This window comes from Thermomyces dupontii, assembly GCF_041956625.1.
Source record: "Thermomyces dupontii strain NRRL 2155 unplaced genomic scaffold VTN31scaffold_1, whole genome shotgun sequence".
NCBI classification, from domain to species: domain Eukaryota; kingdom Fungi; phylum Ascomycota; class Eurotiomycetes; order Eurotiales; family Trichocomaceae; genus Thermomyces; species Thermomyces dupontii.
Window position 1 is genome coordinate 1,351,414 of NW_027192307.1, and position 22,011 is coordinate 1,373,424.

The window sequence follows — 22,011 nt, forward strand, 5'->3', positions numbered from 1 at the left end:
TCAAATATAAGGTCACAAAGCATGACAAAAGCATGACAATCCATACAAGTAGGTTGACAGGTGAATAGTAGGCCTAATCATTCTTCATGGAAGTTTAGTATCAATTGCTATTCAAGATAAAGTTTCTCGTCACCAGACTTGATCGTCAGCCTTTCTGATGGAAGAGAAATAAGTCGTGTTGTCATCTCGACATGATAGTCATGACCAGCATATGGTAAAAACACAAAGAGATCTAAAAGGTAGTATATACAATCAGCTCAAACACCGCACCCCCGGCCCAACACTCCCCGTTTCGAACAACTCCACGAGTCCCGCGCCCATCGCCTCGCCCAGGATCCATCCAAACCTCATCCCGTACAGATCCCTCCATTTCTTCGTCCGTCCCGGCAGGACGCCGAACCCCTCCCCACGGAGCCGCTTCCCCGTCATGTAGCTGCGGTCACGGTTTTCAACCGCGCCGTCCCATTGGTCTCGGAGGAGGCTCAGCGGCGCTTCCTGGTACTTGGACCGTTTCTTGAGGAGGTTGAGCAGATGCGTGCGCCCGGCTGCCAGCAGCCGGAGATAGGTGCCGATGTTGGGGAGCGATAGGAGGTATGACGGTGAACCCCCGGGGTCGTGCTTGGTCGATGAGGACGGTTCGTTGGTGTTATTATTATGATTATGATTATGATTATTATTGCTTGCGCTGGTGTTCAGTCCTTGTGTGATGTTGGACGCTGTCACGAGGAACCCCGCTCGCACCAGCTCCATCGCATCTTCAGCCGGAAATGTAAGCGCCGAGATCGTCGCTGTATTTTGCATTCCATCAAGAGTGTGTAGGAACCGATCTACTCCCCGCATCAGTAACAAACCTTTTTTCTTTTTTTTTTTTTTTTTTTTTTTTTTCGTAGATCGGCGCAAGACTTACCCTTCAACGCCAAATCCAGATCACTCCCCCGCACAAGCTCCTCAAAATCCTCCGTCAGGACTAAACAATCACCCAACGCTGCGGCATCGCGTCCACGACCAGGCACAATCAATCTCCGCACGCGGCCCGACTGCACGAGGGAGACAATCTCCCGCTCGACCTGTGTCGGCGCCTGGAGGACGGTATGCACGTGGGCGACGGAGACGATCGGCGGCAGTGCCCGACGCAGATTCAGCACCTGCGCGATCCGCGTGCTATTCATCCCGGCGCGCTCTGCGGGCAGGTCCTCGAACATGGTCGTCTTGATGTGCTGGATCGCCTCGACCACGCCCCGCACGGTGTCGGGCCGGGTATCAGCGATATAGCGCGCGGCACTGCCTAGGTCGGGAAGAGGTTCGACATCGCCATCGTCATAATATTGATCCGTCTCGTCGAGATCCAGGCCATCGATCGATTTGTTGTTCTTGTCGTTGGACTTGCGCGCGTTGGGCTTTGAACGTGCATGGCTCGCAAAGGGCGAGGATCGGGTTTGTCGCGGCTGCTTGCTTTTGCGTTTCTGGATGCCGGCGACGGGGGCAGATGTTATTCGGAGGGGCATGAACTTCGATTCCTCTCGGCTATTTTTTCGTACAAAGGGCACTCTGTTGGTAGGATCGCGAAATAGACCAAGATTCGATCTAAAGGATAGGTAATAGTTACAGATCTTTCAGTCTTTGGAGTCAGGAACTGATAAGATAAGATAGGGAAATTTTACTCGCTCCGCAAGGTTCGCGAGTCAAAAGGCAATACTTAAGTGGCGGAAGATTCTCGGCACGCTCTCTGCAAGGGACCAACGACCCAAGCGAACTTATTCGTAACGATGCAAGGTCAAGTTTTCGTTCAACTACGAGAATGGATCTAGGACAGGACAAGAACATACTCTGGGCCGAGGTTCTTCGAGATCTTCAGGAGAATCTACGAGTGAAGAAAATGAGCTGGAATGCAAAGTTCAGGGATAGAATATGCATAGGTCAAGCCTCCAGGACATAGTCCTCTGAGGCGCGACGATGCAAAACCTCTTCTCCACGCCACCGGATGTACCGATGATCATGATGAAAAAGCTTGTTCGCGTCACTCGGTGGTAGTGTAAGACCGAGGACACTGTGCGATGGAGCATGCGCAAGCACAGAGGCTCCACCACGCGGTCCAAAAATGAGATTAATCAATGTCGTGTTCCTTAGAACACTTTCAGAGATTAAACTGAAAAGAACAGATACTACACTTGATCTAAGCCAAAAGGCAAAGAGAGCTGGAGAAGAAAAGAAAGAAACTTCTAAACAGGCCGGGAGGGAAGAGCCTTATATATTGTTGAGTGGGTGGTCTGTGCGCTTAGCGCCGTTTGCTGTCTGTTAAGCGAGCCAATCACGATGCTATTGTGGTGCTGCAAACAATGCCATCGAGACAAATCGTGCAAAGACCTCTCTTCGGTGCCTGGAATTATGTAATCAGCAGTCCCACTTAAAATTGCCTCATTCTCTTGATATGATTGGTTACTGAGTATCAGTGATTCGAATTATTGGTTGTTTTTTAAAATCACGTGAACTGTTGACTGTTTAGGATTAGTACCATACTTTCACTACGATCTGATTGGCGGGAACATGCAGATCCTCCGGAGCTTGCGGGACGAAGACGCCTAACTGTCATTGACTCGCAAGTCCTTGGGACCAAGGACCTGGATTTGACAGTAGTCAGCATCGGGGACCTTCGAGATTGACATGACGACTCATCGTCTCATACAGATACTCCGTCTTGTGCTCAGGGGAACGAGCCAGGGACTCGAGGTCGAAATCGAAATATCTCTGCTGGATTTCTCGGCACGGTAGCTTCCCTAAACTCATAACATGCTTGTCTCAATATCATGGCCGAGTTCTTGAAGTCTTTGCCTACTGCCTTGCAGACTTTCTCTCCCACGCCTCATACGACTGGGCTGTTGTTGGGTAGTTCTCACTTCTGGACAGAAGCACGAGGATTCGTGTGTACGCCTGAGCTTCCCTTTTCATTTACCTGGCAAGTTTCAATTGCTATTTAAAAGAGCTTCCAATGTTCGTACAGACTGTACCACTGTACTCATGGCTGTCATCCAATCCGACAAACATGACGCAGCAGTTAGCAGAAATCTCGAGATTGAACGGTGATCACGTACGAGGCATAAGCACCAGCAGCGGACTCTTGATCCATGCTTGCTGTTTGCCCGTGCTGTTTCAATCTTTCATGCTTTCACTGAATTGAATCAGGAACAATTCGAGATGGCCCTGAGGGTCTATGACTTGGTCGACAACTGACGACCTTGGTTGCGTGGCTCAAATCATCTGGGTGATAGTAACTAATGGGACTATCTTGGAAGACGAAGACATGGTAACAGAAATTCTTACTGGGTATCGAGATGGTATGCCTTGCAACATGGATCAAAATTACCATTCCAGGAGCTGGCCCAGTGAAGAGGGTGACATGCATGATTGAAGCAATTATGTGACTGCACTGACTTCTAGAATGGGCATATCTTTTCTAGTGTTTTGGGCAGAGGCGCAAAATGGCACAATGACATTTATGGATGGAATGGCGTGGTCGTCTCATTGTATGACCCCGTGGAGAATGCAAATTTGGTAGTATGCTGCGATGAACCGACTACTACGAAATGGTTGCGGCTGCACTTGCTCCTGGGCAAGGTTGGAGAACTGGAATATCCGTGGATGGTGCTGAATAACAGCCCTATCACATTGGCCGCAAGACTCCTTTTATCGTCGGGGGTCCCTCCTGGCTAAAGCCAAACTTCCTGACGCGCGTGAAAGCTTTTTCCTTCCTCTCGGACTTCTGTCGCCCTCACAACCTTGCGAATAAGCAGAAGCAGCTCTCGGAGCGGCTCTTGCTTTCCCCATCGCATGCGTACCTTCGAGTTCCTTGACGCTACCCGCTCCAATGCATCTGCGGCCGGCAGACGATACCAGCGGTTGGCAAGGCCGACAAAGGGAGCTCCCTTTGCAGTGCTGTCGAGCTTGATGACGTCGAGTTTAGCTGCCAGCATTTCTGTACAGTGCCTTCATTGAACCCTCCATTCCATGCAATCTGTGAAGTGAGTGGGTAGAGCCTGCCTTTTCGATTCTCTCGATGCACTTCATCTCGCGGCAATATGCATGCGCCGGGGTCCCTCATTGGAGGAGGAAGCATGATTACCGGACTTCACAACTACGTGCTCCGAGAAGCGCGAAGTACTACGCCTTTCTAATCTTGCCCTCGTGGTGGTGGACTCGATCACCTCGGCCCTACGTCTGCATTCCGTCCAGGACCGGTAGATGAAGGAGCGTGCATCTTCTGCCTAAAAAGAAGCATTCTTTCCCAAGAGATATGGAAGTATATCCCACCTTGGAAACCTCCAGTAAATGACAGTTACCTTGTGGTCCAAGACCATGCACGTGTGGAAACTATCTATCTCACCAGTCATGGCCATGGTTTGAAACAGATGGTCGCTCTATGATGGACCCAGGCCATTCATCTCAACAGGGCATTCTACGGGTAGTTGCGCTTGATCGCCCGGTTTGCTCACACAGCAGGGAGAAATCGACAGGGAAACAATCTCACTGTCGGCTTCGAGAAACTGCTCTCGGAGGTGTTCTGGTGGCTCGCGATACAAGGAACCTCGGTTCATGATGGGATGTTGTATCAATCTCTAGACGAGTGGACAGGAAGTACCCCCGGACAGTTCTGACGAAGGTGACGTGACTGGCTCTAAACCTCCAGAAACAGATAACCTAATGGAACTGGGAAGTGTCCGAGAGTGGCTTTCTAGTGTGCAAAATTCCAGGTCAAACGGACTTGAAGGGTGCGCCCTCCTATTCATTTCGTTGGACATCCTAGCGTTGGGCCGTTCGATTCCAGCGTCCTCATCGACAGCTCTTCTAACTGCAATTTCAGGTTTCTGGAAACAGAAACAAGTTCGTACGAATAACCCCCTGAGAACAAGGGAACTGAAGTTTACTCTACTCGACTGTTGTCCTCTTGTCCAACTTTTTCCATGGATTCGTCCTTTATCCTGGTCTGCCGTCACCCACGCACGTTACATCGCTTTGAATGCCCTTTTTTCAGTCATTTAGGATCCAGCTTTTGTATCGGAGGTGAAACTCTCGTCATTCAATCTTTGACGGCCGAGTTTGGTCATTCATCCCGACCAGAAGTTCTCCAGGCCAAAATCACGCAAAAGATCAGGAGGCGGAGTTCGGGAGCATGCCGATCTCCAAAAATCCGGAGTAGTATTATTGGTTCTATCTCCTTGCATGCATACAATATTCCCAGCCCGCTCTCATAGATCTCCTCTACAGTATTACTGTGAAGTGTGAACGTCTCCCTTTTTTCGTGGCGGCCACATTTTTGCGGGTTTCGTTGGCAGGGTCAAAGCCACGATAGAGGTTGGCTTTTTCTGATTCGCCAGACTGCTCTTTCGGATGTACGGAGTAGGGTGCCCGGTGCCGTCCTCCGTGCCTCCTTCTGCTCTCCGAACTTCTCGGGAGTTCCCGTAGTTAGTTCCCGCCCATGCATTGCGTTCGAGACTACAGTACGTCTACCCGACTGCAGTGAAGCATTCCATGGTCATCTGACAAGAGATGCAGGACAAGCAGAAGTGATTGTCGGAGACATCTTGAGTTGTCGACGATCTCGCGACAGTATCCAAAAGGCCAAAGATAAGGAAACCATGCGTTTCATGAGTTTGTCAGAAAGAAAAAAGTTTCCGTCCATGACTCTTGGCAGGTATTGGAGCTGGATTGTTGCATGATTGCATCTCAGGACGATGACGACTCGAGGACCTTCCGGTTTCCGGTCACTTCAGTGCTTCCCCATGCAGATGCTACCAATACTGTACGAGATAAGCTCGGATTGCCTAGGCCAAACCTACGGGATAGTTCACGATTCAGCGCTTTTCAGCCTGATCCAGCTCGGCGTTGGGCGACATCATGCACTGATGAGACGAAGTGCGGTGTTTTGTGTTTATGGAGGAATGATTTGAGCCGGCTGGGCTTCATCTCGCGCCCCCTGCCGCCAATAAGAATGAAAGAATAGCCGGCTCGGAATGGAAAGAAACATCCATCAACATCCTTTCTTTGTGTAAGGCTCATTTGACCCTGCTAGTTACTGAAGGTCAGAACGAAGTTCCAATCTCGGCTCGCTCCAACCATGAAGGTTGTTGATTTGATGGCCAAGTCAAAACCCGCGGCGCAGCTCCGCGCAGGCTCGACTGCTCGAGGATGCTCCGGACTTGACCTCAATAATACTTTCGTAACCTTCAGAGAATACATACAGTAGTTATAATGCTGCAGGTTGAAAGGTTGAATGGACAGAGGAATCAAGAGGCAAAGTTATTCGAATGTTTGAGACAAAGGGATTCCCGACAGGACGGAAACCAAACCGTTCGTCGAAGATTCGACCGAGTGGAGTCCAGCAGCCGACTAGTTAGGCCTAATCGATGATTCGTGGATACTCTGCTAGAGTGGGATGGAGATTGGAGACTACTGTACACGCAAAATCGCTCAACAAGAATATTGCAGTAGGCTATACGGAGTACGGAGTACATAAGTACACCTAGTCAAATGATAACTTTTATTGATCTGACCTTGGCTGATCAGTCTCGCATCGCAGAAGAGTGATGGAAGGTTAGCGAAGGTTCAAGGTCACGTGGAAACAGAAAGAGAGTGGATTCACAGGGAAAGGTTGGATCTTATCGATCGACCAGGGAGATCCTTGCGGTGGGATTAGAGGTACTGTACCTAAGGTAGTTACTGTATGTATTAACCTATTGGCTGCATAATGGAATCGCATGGAAAACCGCCGGGATGCATCAATGGCTGAATATGGCTGGATGCAGCCCGCACGGGTCTAGACGCTGCGCCGACAAGCTCCCTGGCAGTCTTCCTGCCGGAATGCCGAGATTACCCGTTTGGGGCAATTTTTGACTTCATCTTCAGTTAAGTTTAGTGCAAAGACCTAAAAATGTAAGTACTGGAAAGCGTATGGCCCTCGGACCCTGACATCACCATGACTGTCAAAGTGTTACAGTACCATGCCATGCCATCGGCCGGGTCCTTGCTGCCCGATCCACTCGGCAAAGATCGAGTCGAATATCAAGCAAGATTATTCACAGCGGGTTCCTAAATGATGTCATGACACTCCCATCCAAACGGGTTTCCAAAACATACAACTACACGACACTTCCAAGCCAGTCGCTTTCTGATCAAAATTTCAAACAAACCCCCCCCCAAAACAAGACTGAAAAAAAAGTTCGTCCTGGCTTCTGGGTTTCGGAGTTGGAGCCACAATGACCATCTTTATCGCCTCGCTGTACGTCAATATCCCTCGCCCCAACTTTCCCCCGTCGTGGCGCAGAATGCTGACCGGTATCGTGGTTCTAGATTTCTTCCGTATACCGTCAATTTCCACCTCGACAAGTCTCCCAGTGAGCGCTCAACCTGCAGTAGTCCTCGGCAAAAGGGCTCGTCCGGGTCACGCTCCCCCCGCACCCGCAAATCGTCGGCTGTCAGCCTGTTCGAAAAGAACAACCATGACACTTCCAGGAAGGGACTGACCCCCGGAGCCACGACCGATGATGAGCGCATCTTCACGTCCCAACCCAAGTACGCCACACACAATGGATATCCCTTTCCCGTGGTCAACGGCGACCTGCCGGGCTTCGCCCAGAGCGAGGCCCATTCGCCGGCCTGGGGCTCGACCCAATCATTCAACCAGCCACGGGCTCGGACCGGCCCGCTACCTTCGCCATCCATTCTCAAACATCAAGAGCCCGTGGTGAAGTCGCCGGGCCGAGTAGAGACATCCGCGATGGGCATTGAGGCCATCAAGGCGCAGGAACAGCAGATGCGCCCGGGCCACCATCGCAGCATCTCCTTTTCCCTCGCCGACTGGACCATTGAGTCGGCCGAGCAGGGGAACATGGGCCTGCGCAACGCCGTGCGCTCGGCCGCCGACGCCGGAACCATCGGCGATGTCGTCTGGGTCGGCACCCTCGGCATGCCGACGGACGCCCTCAGTGAGGAGACGAAACAGTCCATCGCCGAAACGCTAGAGAACGAGTACGACTCGTTGACCGTCTACACGGCCGACAATGACTTTGACGGCCATTACTCGCATTTCTGCAAAACCATCCTGTGGCCCGTCTTCCATTACCAGATCCCCGATAACCCGAAGAGTAAAGCGTACGAAGAGCATTCGTGGAGCCACTACGTTAAACTGAACGAAGCCTTTGCCCAGCGGATCGCCAAGAGCTGGCGCCGCGGCGATGCCATCTGGATCCATGACTACCATCTGCTCTTGGTTCCGGGCATGCTCCGGAAGCTCCTGCCGGACGCCAAGATTGGGTTCTTCCTGCATATTGCCTTCCCCTCCTCCGAGGTGTTCCGCTGCCTCGCAGAGCGCACGGAGCTGTTGGAGGGCGTGCTGGGCGCGGACCTGGTCGGCTTCCAGACCGACGAGTACTGCCGCCACTTCCTCCAGACCTGCAGTCGCATTCTCTGCGTGGAGGCCCGCAATGATGGCGTTCAGCTCGAGGACCGCTTCGTAAACGTGGGCAAATTCCCAATTGGTATCGATCCAAAGTCCTGGGATAAACGCCGGCAGAGCCCGGATGTCGATCACTGGATCAAACTTATCTCGGAGCGATATCAGGGCAAGCGCCTGATTGTGTCGCGGGATAAGCTTGACTCCGTCCGAGGTGTGCGCCAGAAGCTCTTGAGTTATGAGCTCTTCTTGAACACGCACCCGGAATGGCGCGAAAAGGTACGATCGTACTTCCTTGAATCAATGTCAACCTTGGCTGACAATGAAATAGGTGGTCCTCATCCAGGTAGCATCCTCGACGAATGAACAGGCGGAATTGGAAACCACCGTGTCGGACATCGCCATGCGAATTAACTCGACGCACGCCACACTTGCCCATCAGCCGCTGGTATTCTTGAAGCAGGACCTGAGCTTTGCGCAGTACCTTGCTCTCATTACCGTCGCGGATGCTCTGATGGTGACGAGCCTCCGCGAGGGTATGAACCTTACCAGCCACGAATTCGTCTACTGCCAGGACGGAAAGTATGGAAACAAGGCCCACGGCTCGTTGATTCTGAGCGAGTTCACCGGCAGTGCGTCGCTCTTCGAGGGTCACGCCCTGCTTGTCAACCCGTGGGATTACCGGCAATGCGCTGAGGCCATCCACACGGCTCTGACACTCGACGCCGAGGAACGGGAGCAAATGTGGAAGAAACTCCACGCTGCTGTCGTGCAGAATACGACCGTCAACTGGGTCAGCTCGTTCCGGGAGACGCTCGAGAAGGTCTGGGTGGAGCATACGTCGCGCGAGACCATCTCAGTGCCCCGGCTGTCGGTGTCGCGTCTGGAGCAGGCATACAAGAAGTCGAACCGCCGGCTCTTTATTCTCGACTACGAGGGAACGTTGGCATCGTGGGGTTCGCCCACTAGTATCATCCTGACCACGCCGCAGCGCGCGCTCACCACTCTCACCGATCTGCTGGACGATCCCAAGAACATTGTCTACGTCATGAGCTCGCGAAGACCGGAGGAGATGGAGCGACTCTTCCATCAGGTATCGGGTCTGGGCCTGATCGCGGAGAATGGATCCTTCATCCGCGAGCCGTCCAAGGATGGCTGGATCAAGCTGAACGAGGAGACGCATACCAAGTCCTGGAAAGCCGGGGTGATGGGCATCCTCAACTATTTTCGAGAGCGCACGGAGGGCAGCTGGATTGAGGAGCGGCACTGTTCGCTGGTCTTCCACTACGCATCGGCGGAGGACAAGGTGGCCGCAGCGCGGCTCGCGTCGGAGTGTGCCGATCACATCAACGACGCCTGCGCCAGTCAGCGCGTGCATGTGATTCCCGTCGAAGGCGCGCTGGTGATCGAGTCGTCGGAGACGAACAAGGCCAGCGCGACGGAGCTGGCGTGGCGGTACTGCATCGAGCGCGGCCGTGGCGACGGCCAGGGCGCCGGCCGGCCGGACTTCCTGCTCGTCGTGGGCGACAGCCGCGAAGACGAGGTGGTCTTCCGCTGGGCCAACAAGCTGGGCGATGCCAAGGCGGTTGCCAACGTGATGACCGTGACGCTGGGCGCGCGCTCTACCGAGGCGAAGGCCACCCTGACTCAGGGAGTTTCCGGTGAGTTTAGAACGGATTGCTTGCAGCATGTTTTCTTGTACTGACTTGGATAGGGGTTCTCGCCTGTCTGCAGCGATTGACGGCTTCGTCGCTCCCCGATAACTCGTACAATGCTTGATCATGATGGAAACTGTTGACGTTTTTGGGACTCTTGCTTTCTGCATTTTGTATAGCTGATCCTATGAGATGTGTTTCATGATATGATGAACGGCGACTGGACATGGCGTCAATGGGTTATGGGTCAGTTATGATTTATGATATGAAGCTTTATGCAATTCAAAATCTTCTGATGAAACGAGCTGCGCTAGGCTACAGCCATTTTGAAATGAGGAGCTTGTGTATCTACCTATCGTCCTGCCTGTACTCTGTCGACGATTTCGATGTGGAGAGGTATGGAACTGAAAAAAAGTTGACTCGTTTGGATCCATTTAAACGGTGCTTGTCACCAAACAGAATTTTGGTATCAAGTGAAATAACGAAGCCGCAAGCAACGCTGGATGATTGTCCCCCTGTTTTTGATCGAACGATGCCCCACTGTTTGACGCTGAGACTGAACCGCAACGAACCCTTGCCCGGCGAAAATGGGAGATACGATTCTATGTAGCTGCCGTCGCCATAGATAGATATATCGTATACATAGGTCAGGACTGTCGGGACATTGTCAACATTCATGAGCCAGCTTACTGTACCTGCGCTTTTCATAAGCCCCCCACAGGGCGCTCTTTACAAGCTCCTCCACGTTTGCGTTTTTCATCATTTTAATCCCGTCAAAAGTTCCAGCAATTGGCCAATGCGTGTCTGCTCGCGTTGCGTTGCTGAAGCGGACAAAATGTCTCTATGGCTGGAACCCAGAAGACGGGAGCTGTCGCTGACAGTCATCTGTGTTCATACTGGGCGGAAAATTATAAGGAAGCTTTTCCATAATTGATTCTCGACCGACGAAGTTCTTGTTTCTAGAAAAGGCACAGCAAAGTGCAAGCGCGCTGTAGCTGGCTGGCGTCCATTCCCACGAGTGGAAAAAGAGCGTGTCAACGGATCTCTTGCCAGCCGCTTCATTCTCGGTCAAATAATTACGAGTGTGTCGAGATTTGTGCTGGCCTTTTCCCATCCGACAACGTTACATGTCTTTCAACCTTTTTATTGACCTTACACCTGAAGTGTTGTCATCTCGACCAAATCTAATCAATTTGAAGAAGCCGACTGCCGCTGACGTGGTCGTGCAACTTCTCAAATGGTGCACAATTCAAACACCGTCAACGAAACATTGTCTTGAAGAGGGTTGGAGGCGCGTTGAGGTTGTCCTTGAGAACTGCTCAGACCACCTTCTTATGGTGTAATAGCTTGTGCTGGCAATAGCATCTCTTGCTCAGCCTCAGACGTACGTTTTGTCTATGTTCCATCACGAAAGGGCATGTTCTCATGTGGAGATGTCTGAGCGATTGACTTTTCTTTTTTCCAACGGCTTTTGCATTCTTCTTCCGCACCGGAATTCCTGACTCAATTTCATCGCATCTTCAAAGCGTCTGCCGAGGAGGCAAACCCAGATGAGACATTCGAAGTCGATTGAAGTGTCATGACTCTGAGCACGTACAAAAGGGAAAGAATCTTGAGCCGCTTTTTGTGAGGGTTTGTTGATCTCTGACGTACTTCCGTTCCTCAGTGACAGTGGACATCATCGGCTGAAATGATTGGCTGTGGCAGCTCCGGAGAAATCAGCCAATCAGCCAAACGCCAACCCTTCCCCGGACTGCTGCTCCACTTACTCCCGCTCGCACTAACCCCAAAGTGATTAGTTCATGATCCCTAGATAGATATCAGTTCGTACCTCGGCCCGTGGCAACAGGTCATTCCGGAAGTTTTAGAACAGTACTTGTACTTCCTCCTGCAAGCGACGGAACTGATCTGCTGAAAATGACACCACCACCACACACGCAAGAATTCGAAGATGCCATCACCGTCACTCCAATCTCGTCCCACACTTATTCTGCGAACTTGTCGCCCTCCTGGATTGTAGGTGCCGGTTAGTGTCTAGCACTCCCTGTCGAACAGTGAATTGATGAGAGATCAGTAGGAAGTTGGAATGCAAACGAGACTAATTCGAAGACAGTTCCCCATGGAGGATACACCATGGCGGTTCTATACCGCCTGGCGACGACGCATTTCAAACACACCCATCCAACGCGACACCACGGCGACCCCATGCCCATCGCCATGCAAATCACCTTTCTGCGGCGTACATTCGTCGGCCCCGCCATTCTGACCGTGCAGGACGCAAAACTTGGAGCGCGCACGTCCACGATTCACGTCGCGCTGTCGCAGGAGGAGCCCGGCCGGAAAAACCGCACGGACCGCGTCGTCGGCTACATCACTGTGTCGGACCCCGCCGCGGATGTTGGCTTGACTGCTCCGTCGGACTGGACGCTGAGTCCGCCGCCTCCGAGTCCGCGCCCTCCAGAACAAAGTAGTACCGAACCGGCGGAAATGCCGCCGCCGAGTAATGATGGAACAACCCCCTGGGTTCGCATCAAAGAACGGTTCCCTGGATTCCGCCAGATTAGCGTCCACACCACCCTGTATTGCCCGCCGGAAGCGCATCAACGGCGGAACATTGTCGATCAGTGGGCCCGGTTCAACCCCCTCGGCCCCAAGGGTGGCCCGGGCCGATGGACCAACGAGGCCATGGTGCTTCTCACCGATCTCTACCCGCTCGTGATCAACGGGCTGGATGTGGCCGCTAGGACCTTCCGCCGCCGTGAGGGCTCCGATGACAAGGATAATACACCAATGTCATGGTTTCCGACCGTCACGCTCAACGTGGATTTTAAGCGGAGACTACCACCTGATGGCGAGGCGTGGCTATATAGTCGCGTCGTGCTGAAGGACGTGCGCAACGGCCGCACCGATATCGAGGTGGTGTTGATGAATGAGCGTGGGGAGATCGTCGCGCTGGGGAATCAGGTCGGATTGGTGCTCAGCGCAACCCGGAACACAAGCGGTCGAACAAAGACGCCTGCCAAGATCTAAGCAATTGTTCCGCCCATCTATATTCTGTTTCAGAGTAATATATACATCATGCGGTCTAGACAGCGTGGGTGTGCTCTAAAAAAAAAAAAAATAAAAAAAAAACCAGAGTACAGGAGAAGATTAAAGCTTGGGAGCATCGGCATTGATCCACAACGCCGAGGCATCCGCTCGGATCGTCCTGCGGTTTGGCTCTTTTCCGTCGGATTCCACCTCCTGCCACGCTTGCGCGATGGTCCATGTTTTGCGCCCATTGCGGGCAACGCACCAGGCGCGGATCACCAACAAAGCGGGGACCTGGACGGGCTGACGATACCGGACGGTGAGCTGGGCCGTATAGATTCTATCGCCGCGGACCGCGTCGGGCAAGGAGGAAGTGCTTTCCTGATTCCGACTCTCCTGCTGCGGCGACGTGTTGTGGCCCGGTTCATACAACGCCATGGCAAGAGACATGCACTCATCGAATAAGGTGGCTACCAGGCCTCCATGCGCGGTGCTGGGATACCCGCTCACTCCGGGCGACCCCAGCGACACGAGCGTAATGGTATCCGGCGGCCTCTCCGGCGTGAATGGCGTTCGTTGGTACTCCATTACCCCGCGCGGCGGGTTGCGCGGCATAGTTGCATCCGCAGTCGCCAGCGTGCGCCGCCGGAGCGTGATGTAGAACGGCAGCGTCGTCGCCGTGTTCAGCGTCTGGCCCATGAACCCGTCTTCCCCGGTGTCGGGCTTTATTTGTCGTGGGCCGGTCGGGATGGGCACATACTCACTGTTGCTGTCTTGTGTCGCCGAAGTCAAGATCGATCGAGCCCAGGCATTGCGACTGAAATGCTCCCATTCTTCGGAGGTGATGGTGTGTATCTCCATTGTTTTCCTCGCCGGGATTACTCTGCTCTCTGATCTTTGCAATCCACCTCTTTCGCTCTTGGAAGCTCCGTCTGTTTGCGAATGTCCCGCCATTGTTTCGCACTCGCACGCCGCAGGAATAGCTTCGAGAATTCAATGACTAGTAACAAGACTATGTACTACTGTACACATGCACTCCGTACTTGTTCTGTTGGTTCGGCATTCGGCATCAAAATTTTGAGGCTAACCTCGGCCATTGATCCGAATGGATTTTCCTTCCTCTTTCAGTTTAGCGGATATCATGCTTCTATTTCCTGATTCGGTATGGTCTACGGGGTACATACAGTATTCGCTTGCAGACCTGATCCACCTCGACCAGACTGGCGGTAAATGAATTTTGAGCTCATCTCCTTTCTTTCGGTGTGCAGAATGAAGCTTGTTCAGGTTGAGCGTTGTCAGGGTTCAGGAATTTCGCATGGTGAGGAGCACTACATCATTGTTACCTGGGTTTGTTTGAGTGTTTGACAATATGGCCCTGCGCTCTGACACTAGCCACAGCGGGGACTCGGTTTGTCTCAGTGAGGACAACGCACAAAGTCAAGACAAGTATATACAGTATGTACAGATGTATGTATGTACTCGTAGTCTCCTCGTACAGGAGCGATCTGGTCCAATGGTGCTGAACCGTCGAGGATCTATCTGCCTTGCAGTAGGTACCAAAGGTTGAGTGAGTTGTCTGCGAGGACCAACTCGAATGCCGTGGAATGGAATGTTCCGTTCCTACAAAGCCAGAGATATGATACTTCTGAGTTTGCACATGCCATGTAGAGAATACTCCACGATGAAATCAGCCTGATTCCATTGTCGCATGTCTGCTCATTGACCGTGATAATGCTGGAATAAAATGTCCAGGAGAACTGCGAGAGCTCCGCGGCGGCTTCTGGAATATGCTTTGGCCAAGAATCCCACAGGAGGCACGATAACTAAACCTTGACCAATCACAACACCCAGCGGGGTCGGTCATGTGACATGGTCGGTCAGGGAATGGTACCTTCCCGATAAACTCAAAACCTACAAAATGCTGCTTTTGTCCCTGCGTGGTTTATTTGCTTTTTCCTCGAGCCTTTCATCTTCGTATTGTACTCGCCATTGCTCATTGCTGTAGCTGTCGAGTCGGCAATTTGCCTGGATACGTCGACATCTTTACAAATGCGAACCTCTGCTGCATTCCTCCTTGCTGCCCTGACGGCGGTCGCCGTCGCTCAGGACGCCGGCAGCACCTACACCTTCCCGGCCGGCTTTGACCTTGGCAAGGTTGAACCAGACACCAAGGGTGAGTGTTTTTGACCGTCCCTATCATATGCGATGCCATACGATGCTCATCCGTCAGCGTCCTGGTGTACCTCCCAGCGCAATACTTGCCCACTGATCTGCGATGGGGCCGCTTCGCCCAACACCTGCAACTCGGTAGGTTCCACCGCGACTCCCCCCCCGGTCGATCAATTTAACTCGCTCGGCCTAATCCTCGAATGACTAATTTAATTTAACGCGGGGAAAAAAAAATGGAACAGGACACGCTTGAATTCGACTGCACTTGCATCAATGGCACCGTTCCCGACGTGACCCCTTACGAGGGCACGATTCCGTTCTTCGTCTGCGAGGAAAACTTTGTCCAGTGCATTGAGAACCACCCAGACGACGCCGAAGGCCAGGAGCAGTGCAAGGAAGAGAAGGAGAAGAACTGCGGTACCGTCAAACTGAGCCCGACGTCGGCCGAAAAGCCATCGACCAGCACGGCGTCGGACGAGGACGACGACGCCACCGAGACGCCTTCTCGCTCGGGCGCCCAGTCGACGGCGTCGTCCACCAGCAGCGACGCCGACGCGGATGAGAGCGATGATGCGGCGCCCCTGACCCAGGGCACCAACATGGGACTGCTGACCTCGCTGGTGATTGCCGCGCTGGGGCTGTTGATGTAATCATGGGCTCGTCGTATTGTACGCGCATCGTTTAAATTCGTTGATTGAATTCTTTGCGGTCGGCGTTTGTTCTCTTTGCTTGCCTTTTTTTTCCTTATTTTTGATGCTGTCCCGAAGCGGAGTATCGTCATGATTTACGACACGGGCGCATGACTTTTTCGTTCTCACTCTCTAATGCTTTATGCTTTGGATGAGCGTCTGTTGCATGAATTGCAACGGTGTTTGTATTGCATCGATTGTAGCAGGTACAATAAAACCAGATTTAATTTCGATCCTGGGTCTAAGAACAAGTCTGTGGAAGCTCTCCACGGTCAATGTGTCCCTACATGTAGTTTCAACGGTTGCTCCTGAAAGGACGTTAGGCTACCCAGATACAGACTAGAAGTGACAACGGATCAAGGGCGCGGCTCTCAAGTCATCTTCTCATCGCATGATTTCTCTCGCAGAGTTGAAAGATGTCTTTTGTGGAGAGATTCATCTCGTTCCATCCCTGTATGCCCTCGTCGTTTGTTACACTCTTTTGCTGCGTTGAGATGAACTGACCCTATAACTAATGGATAAAATAATTGTATTGTCCGGACTCCGGAGTGATGATGATTCTCGTTGAATCCGTCAATTTGTGACACCGCCAAGTGAGACAAATGGCAGACAACCAGGTCTGTACGGAGGTAGAACGTTCAGGATTCAACAGCGTACAGTAATGTACTCCAACCTCATCTGCTGGATGGGATGAGTCCTGTCAGAGCAGTCAGATGAGGTGCAGGTGTATAGCCTTGGATCCAATGTTAGTTAGGTTAACTACAGTACTGTAGGTTGAAATTTTTCCGAGAGGGGTTCATTCTCAACAGTAGCGACGATTCTCGCCGTAAACCCCTCGACAAATATTAGGTACCACCGTCTACGAGTCTCGAAAACTTAACTTGCTAATCTAAAAAAGGAACGAACATCCCTGTATCGGACGATCATCTTGGATTCGAGCACGCCGGTCCATGTGCTCAACGAGATTGTTCAGAAATCAACTGGTGAACGTCCCGAAGCGCAAAACCCGGAAACATTTAGATCAAGATACCGAGTTCGATGGGGAGCATTCGTCTGACCAAATCACTTTGGATCAATCTTCCGGTGTCCAGTCCTCACTTGCCGAAACCGGACGCTTGAATGAGGGCTATTAGAGCTTTGCGATAAATCACAAGTTCCATGGAGCTCCAGGAGTCCAATAATCCCACCTGTTGTACCGCCCGTAGTCCCGGTAGCTTTCGTTTCGGCAACGAAATCTCATGCCACTGGAATGAGTTCCTTTCCAACGCTCAACACTTGAGTGGCGACCTGGTTCTCTTTTCGATGACGGTGCTCGGAGCATGTCACCCTGAACGGCGCCCCGTAGGCCGTCTTCTATAGAGGTTCCAAGAGTCGAATGCGGCTCTCGAGGAGTCAGGCTCTGAATCCCGTCAGTTCCGCGAAGACGACCTTGGTGTGACGAACCCCGATTGTTGAGCAATCTGCAGTGATATATATATTAGTAGCGTGGCGCGAGAAAACCGCTCGTCCTCGTAAATGCTTGACATAATCTTGGTATGTAATTGACGTTCTGCGTGTTGGGAAGAACAAGTTCAGCCTTGCCTGTTGGCCATACCTAGGTATGTAGATCACACTACGGCCCGGAGCAGCGGCTTGCAGCACAGACGGGCTCGTGTTCCAGTCAGGCTCTCGCGAACGTCGCGCGGCAGCTGCGGCGGTAGGTACGCAATGTTCGGCCGGTGCCCTGAAACGAACGAAGTTGGGTGAAAGGGTCCGAAGGCCATGCGAGGACAAGATTTTTACGAGTATGTAAGTACATAGTTAGGTATTTACCCATAACAAAGGATCCACTCTCACCTCCATACAGAATCTTCTCCCTTGAACGTGCATCGACAACACCAATCCCCTCAACTTTTTACCAACCACCTGAGGTATTCAAACGCGGGATGTCCATATCTTCTTCCAGTTTTCGGCATAGTGCGTTAGCGGCGGCACTCCCTGACTTCATTCAACAGCGCACGGTAAGTCTCTCCGGACTCCATGAACTTTTCGATAGATTTCTCGGCTCCCTTGTTAAACTGCTCCTCTGCAAGGGCCATTGCCTCCCGAATCATCTCTTTGAAGCCAGCAAAACGGGTTGCCAACGGCGGCGGCTCGCCTTCCTCATCTTCCGAGCTTGAACCGTAGTCAGATTCGGAATCCGTCTGTCTCATGCACGTCCTGCTCCTGGGCTTCATTCTGTTCCGATCCATAGTTGTTGGAACCCGCAAATGCTGCAAATTCTGGCCGTAGGATCAATCGTTCATCTCTCCAGAACGGAGGTGTTGTTCGGCGTTTTATGGTTCAAAAGACTTCGGGACTCGGCGTCTCGAAGCAGTAGATAAGGTGTTTACAAATCAGGAATCGACTAAAAAGAAAAGCTTTACACCCACAGATCCATCGCACAGGATTTGTATGATATTTCGCCAGTTTCTCGGGGTCGATGAGTTTCTTGCGTTCTTTTTTCCAGTGCTTTTTGAAGGCTTCCCGCCATCGAGCTCTGTGGATTCTTGAGTCCCCATTCTTAATCACCGTCAAACGTTGGAGAGCTCCGGGGAGGACACGACTAATCAAAATCCAGACAACCAAGTCGACGTGAGGGCGATTGGACCGGTGAAGATAGACGTGCTTCAATGTTCGCCAATGTGATTCGGCAATCATTGTCGTCTTCACCGTCGGGATTGCAGAAGGGTCCGCAGATTGAGCCCACCAATTCCATTGCTCCTTCGAATACCAGTTGATCCAAAGATAGGCCCACAGGCGGTGATACCCGCGGGCCTTGCACCAAGTATACATTTCCCTGGCGCATTCTCGATATATCATCTCTGAGGATTTGAATGTACCGTTGTCGTCTGGGATCAGAGGATGCAGGTGGAAATTCCGGCACATGATCTCTAGGACAGTGTTCCACTCTTCCTTGGTTCTAGGCTCCAATCTCCCCTCGTCTTTCACACTTTCTGTTCGCGACGGGCATTGGCACCCTCCGAACGAAATGGGGCAGAGGGCGGCGATGGCACAAGGATCCCCAGCAAATCTCCAAGTCAGGGATGATTTCTTTCGCTTTTCCAGGCCAGTATTTGTCCTGCGTCTTTGTCTCTTTGGGAGCACACAGCTTCGTATTGACCGCTCTTTCAATGTGCCAGTAACAGAGCTGGATCTTAGTTTCGGCCCAGACGGTTTCCACTGCAATGATCTCTGATGCGTCTTGGTCGATCGCAAAGCAGCTTGGGTTGAGTCCGTGGCCCTTGAGCCCCTCAAAAAACCGATAGAGAATAATATAGGATGTGGCACCGGGATTGGCAGCACGACGAGGCTTTTTGAAGACCTTGCCTGTGGAGGCGATGTATTCTCCACCAGACAGTACGCAATAGGAATTTCGGCACCACCGACTTCAGCTAGCACACAGTAGAAGGTCCATGCCGCCGCTGTTCGTGCCGTACGTCGCATCCATCACTAATTGCCCGGTCAATGTCGGGAGCTTTCGTATCACGTCCCGAGCGTAAAAAGTCAGAGCTCTCAAATTCTCCGAAGGAAACATATCGTACGAGTCCCGATAGCGGTCATCCTCGGGTAGAAGTATCGTTGCCGATTCAACGGATCTGCATCTCGCTGCCGCATGTCGGCATTTGCTTTCTGCCATAGCTAATAGAGCCGATATCGCGCGACATTCTGAGCCCCCGGATAGCCCAAGATCATAGATGTGCTCATGAATTTTATTGAGACGTGAATCAGCGTAGGGACCTTCCGCTGAAGTCATTCACCTAGTGTCTAGTACGATGGAAGACAGAGTACTTCCCGTCAAAAAGTGCCTGGTGTTTCGGATCTCCCACGTACTCTTTTCACCATTTCCTCCGTAGAGATGTGCTTCGAGTCAAGAGTGTTTGAGAGGGACTCAGGTGGGTTCCCCGAGACCGACTCCATTAAGTCTTTGATGTCCGAGGTCGCATAAATAGTAAGTACTCCGTACTCGTGTGATAAGTAAGTACATAGGAGGATACATAAAGTACATATTGCACTTAGATCACGTGACTATCCCACCATTGAAAATTAGGCTAAACCAAGTGAGGAAGAGTTTGATGCCTAAGGCAGTTAGTTTACTAAGCTGATCAGCTCTCCGCGGCCTCTGATTGGCCCAGCCCGCGCAGCACACACGGAAATTTCCTCCCACACTTTGAATCGATCAGTGAGTGTAGTTCGGTGAACCGCATAATTCTTTCCCTTGCGATCAGTTCCCCGAAGCGAAAGCAAGCCCGATAAACTCGCCCGTTTCGTTTTCGGGACATCGCCATGCCGGCTCCGACAAACACCCTCCTCGTGGAGGGCTCGTTCACCGAACTGTGCGAGGAACTCGCGCAGTACCTCGATGGGCTCCGCAAAGAGGAGGGGAGCAGTGTCCAGGCCGATATTTCGCCTCTACTCGAACCTCTCCGCCAGCAGGAACAGAATGGTGAAGAACCGGACCTAAAACAACGAGACGAGGTCCTAAAGAAGCTTGTCGTTGCGGCAGCAGTGTTGAATAGTGCTCCAGAAAAGGGTGTGTTCCGATTCCTTCGACAAGACGCATTGACGTCGACAATGAAAGAGAATTGGTGACATTGTTAATCTAACATGTGAACTTGTCAATTTTTGTCCTGCCAGATATCATCCAGACGTATAATCTGCTTGTTTTCCTCGTCCATCAATCGTCCAATCCGGATATCTTCCTGTCGCGGATTTGCACATACCTGGCCAAGCCGATCACGTCGTCGCCGCACCATGGCCCGTCGCTGGTGCTGTCGATCCTCACCACGATCTTCAACACACTAGCGCCGTCAGATTCGAGTCGATACCATGTGTTCCTGGCCATTGTGGCGGTGATCCGACAATCGGGCGCGACGACTGCGTTCCAAGCGCTCAAGCCGCAACTGACGGCGCAACTGCCGCAGTGGCTGAGTTCGTGGGAGCTGGACAATGAGGAGGTTCGGAAGCTGCATTTGGCGGTGGCAGACACGGCGCAGGCGGCAGGCGACACGGACCTGGCGCATACGCATCTCGTGCAGGCGCTGCAGACGATTGAGCCGGAGCAGGCGGCGTCGGCGGAGGCGCGTGACCTGGCAATCCGCGCGCTGGCGTCGGCACTGACGCACCAGAGCGTGTACGACTTCACGCCGCTGACGTCCTCGGATGCCGTGCAGGCGCTGCGGGCCAGCGACAGCGCGCTGTTCGAGCTGCTGGAGATCTTCGCCGCGGACACACTTGACGCATACGAGGCGTACGTGGCGTCGACGCCGCTAGCCTCGATTTCGAACGGCGTCCTCGCGGACGCGGCGGAGACCCTTCAGACCAAGATGCGCCTGCTGACCCTGGCGTCGCTGGCGTCGTCCGCGCCGTCTCGCTCGCTGCCCTACGCGACGATCGCCTCCGCGCTGCGCATCCCGGAGTCGGACGTTGAGAAGTGGGTCATTGACACCATCCGCGCCGGCCTGGTCGAGGGCAAGCTCTCTCAGCTCAAGTCAGAGTTCCTCATCCACCGCGCGACGTACCGCGTCTTTGGTGAGCGGCAGTGGACCGAGGTTCAAGGCCGCCTGATGGTGTGGCGACGCAGCCTTGAGCGCGTGCTGAACGTGATCCGCACGGAGCGGGAGAAGTTCCAGCGAGACGTGGCCGCACAGCAAGCAGCGGCGGCGGCTGCTGCGGCGGGTGCGGAAGGGGGTGCGGCGAATCAGGAGGGGGAGGGCAAGTCGGGAAAGACGAACGGGGAGAGGAAGAAAGGACAGCAAACATCACATCAGCCTCGCGAGGTGGACCTCGCTGGAGACGATTAATCTGACTTTCTTTCTTTCAAGGGTTTTGGAATTGATGTTTTCTTTTTTATACATACTGTGTGTTATGAATCAGGACGGCATGAGCTCTGATGGATTTGCTAGACGATACACATTTCAAGAAACGAGGCATCGAAAAAAAAAAAAAAACCAAAAGTGTATACTCTCCATTTGCTAACTATTTACGCCGTCTATTTACCGGCCCG

General features: G+C 52.5%; 7 protein-coding genes across 7 annotated transcripts; 4 read left to right on the plus strand and 3 right to left on the minus strand.

Moving 5' to 3' along the window:
* Nucleotides 1-252: 252 nt before the first annotated feature.
* VTN31DRAFT_512 (uncharacterized protein) lies at nt 253-1,505 on the minus strand (the record flags this gene model as incomplete). Its single annotated transcript, XM_069405584.1, has 2 exons — nt 253-827; nt 908-1,505. 2 exons carry the CDS (start codon nt 1,503-1,505, stop codon nt 253-255), a joined length of 1,173 nt encoding a protein of 390 aa, XP_069263368.1.
* A 5,742-nt stretch (nt 1,506-7,247) lies between these two features.
* Nucleotides 7,248-10,222, plus strand: VTN31DRAFT_513 (uncharacterized protein; the record flags this gene model as incomplete). The annotated part of the gene is made up of 4 exons (XM_069405595.1): nt 7,248-7,270; nt 7,342-8,722; nt 8,775-10,104; nt 10,158-10,222. The coding sequence occupies 4 exons, from the start codon at nt 7,248-7,250 to the stop codon at nt 10,220-10,222; spliced, it is 2,799 nt and encodes a 932-aa protein (XP_069263369.1).
* Nucleotides 10,223-12,015: 1,793 nt separating this feature from the next.
* On the plus strand, nt 12,016-13,128 carry VTN31DRAFT_514 (uncharacterized protein; the record flags this gene model as incomplete). Its single annotated transcript, XM_069405606.1, has 2 exons — nt 12,016-12,124; nt 12,212-13,128. 2 exons carry the CDS (start codon nt 12,016-12,018, stop codon nt 13,126-13,128), a joined length of 1,026 nt encoding a protein of 341 aa, XP_069263370.1.
* A 120-nt stretch (nt 13,129-13,248) lies between these two features.
* On the minus strand, nt 13,249-13,989 carry VTN31DRAFT_515 (uncharacterized protein; the record flags this gene model as incomplete). Its single annotated transcript, XM_069405617.1, has 1 exon — nt 13,249-13,989. One exon carries the CDS (start codon nt 13,987-13,989, stop codon nt 13,249-13,251), a length of 741 nt encoding a protein of 246 aa, XP_069263371.1.
* A 1,188-nt stretch (nt 13,990-15,177) lies between these two features.
* Nucleotides 15,178-15,947, plus strand: VTN31DRAFT_516 (uncharacterized protein; the record flags this gene model as incomplete). Its single annotated transcript, XM_069405628.1, has 3 exons — nt 15,178-15,301; nt 15,359-15,435; nt 15,540-15,947. The coding sequence occupies 3 exons, from the start codon at nt 15,178-15,180 to the stop codon at nt 15,945-15,947; spliced, it is 609 nt and encodes a 202-aa protein (XP_069263372.1).
* A 2,361-nt stretch (nt 15,948-18,308) lies between these two features.
* VTN31DRAFT_517 (uncharacterized protein) lies at nt 18,309-18,893 on the minus strand (the record flags this gene model as incomplete). The annotated part of the gene is made up of 1 exon (XM_069405639.1): nt 18,309-18,893. One exon carries the CDS (start codon nt 18,891-18,893, stop codon nt 18,309-18,311), a length of 585 nt encoding a protein of 194 aa, XP_069263373.1.
* Nucleotides 18,894-20,291: 1,398 nt separating this feature from the next.
* On the plus strand, nt 20,292-21,808 carry VTN31DRAFT_518 (uncharacterized protein; the record flags this gene model as incomplete). The annotated part of the gene is made up of 2 exons (XM_069405650.1): nt 20,292-20,538; nt 20,643-21,808. The coding sequence occupies 2 exons, from the start codon at nt 20,292-20,294 to the stop codon at nt 21,806-21,808; spliced, it is 1,413 nt and encodes a 470-aa protein (XP_069263374.1).
* Between the last annotated feature and the right edge of the window lie 203 nt (nt 21,809-22,011).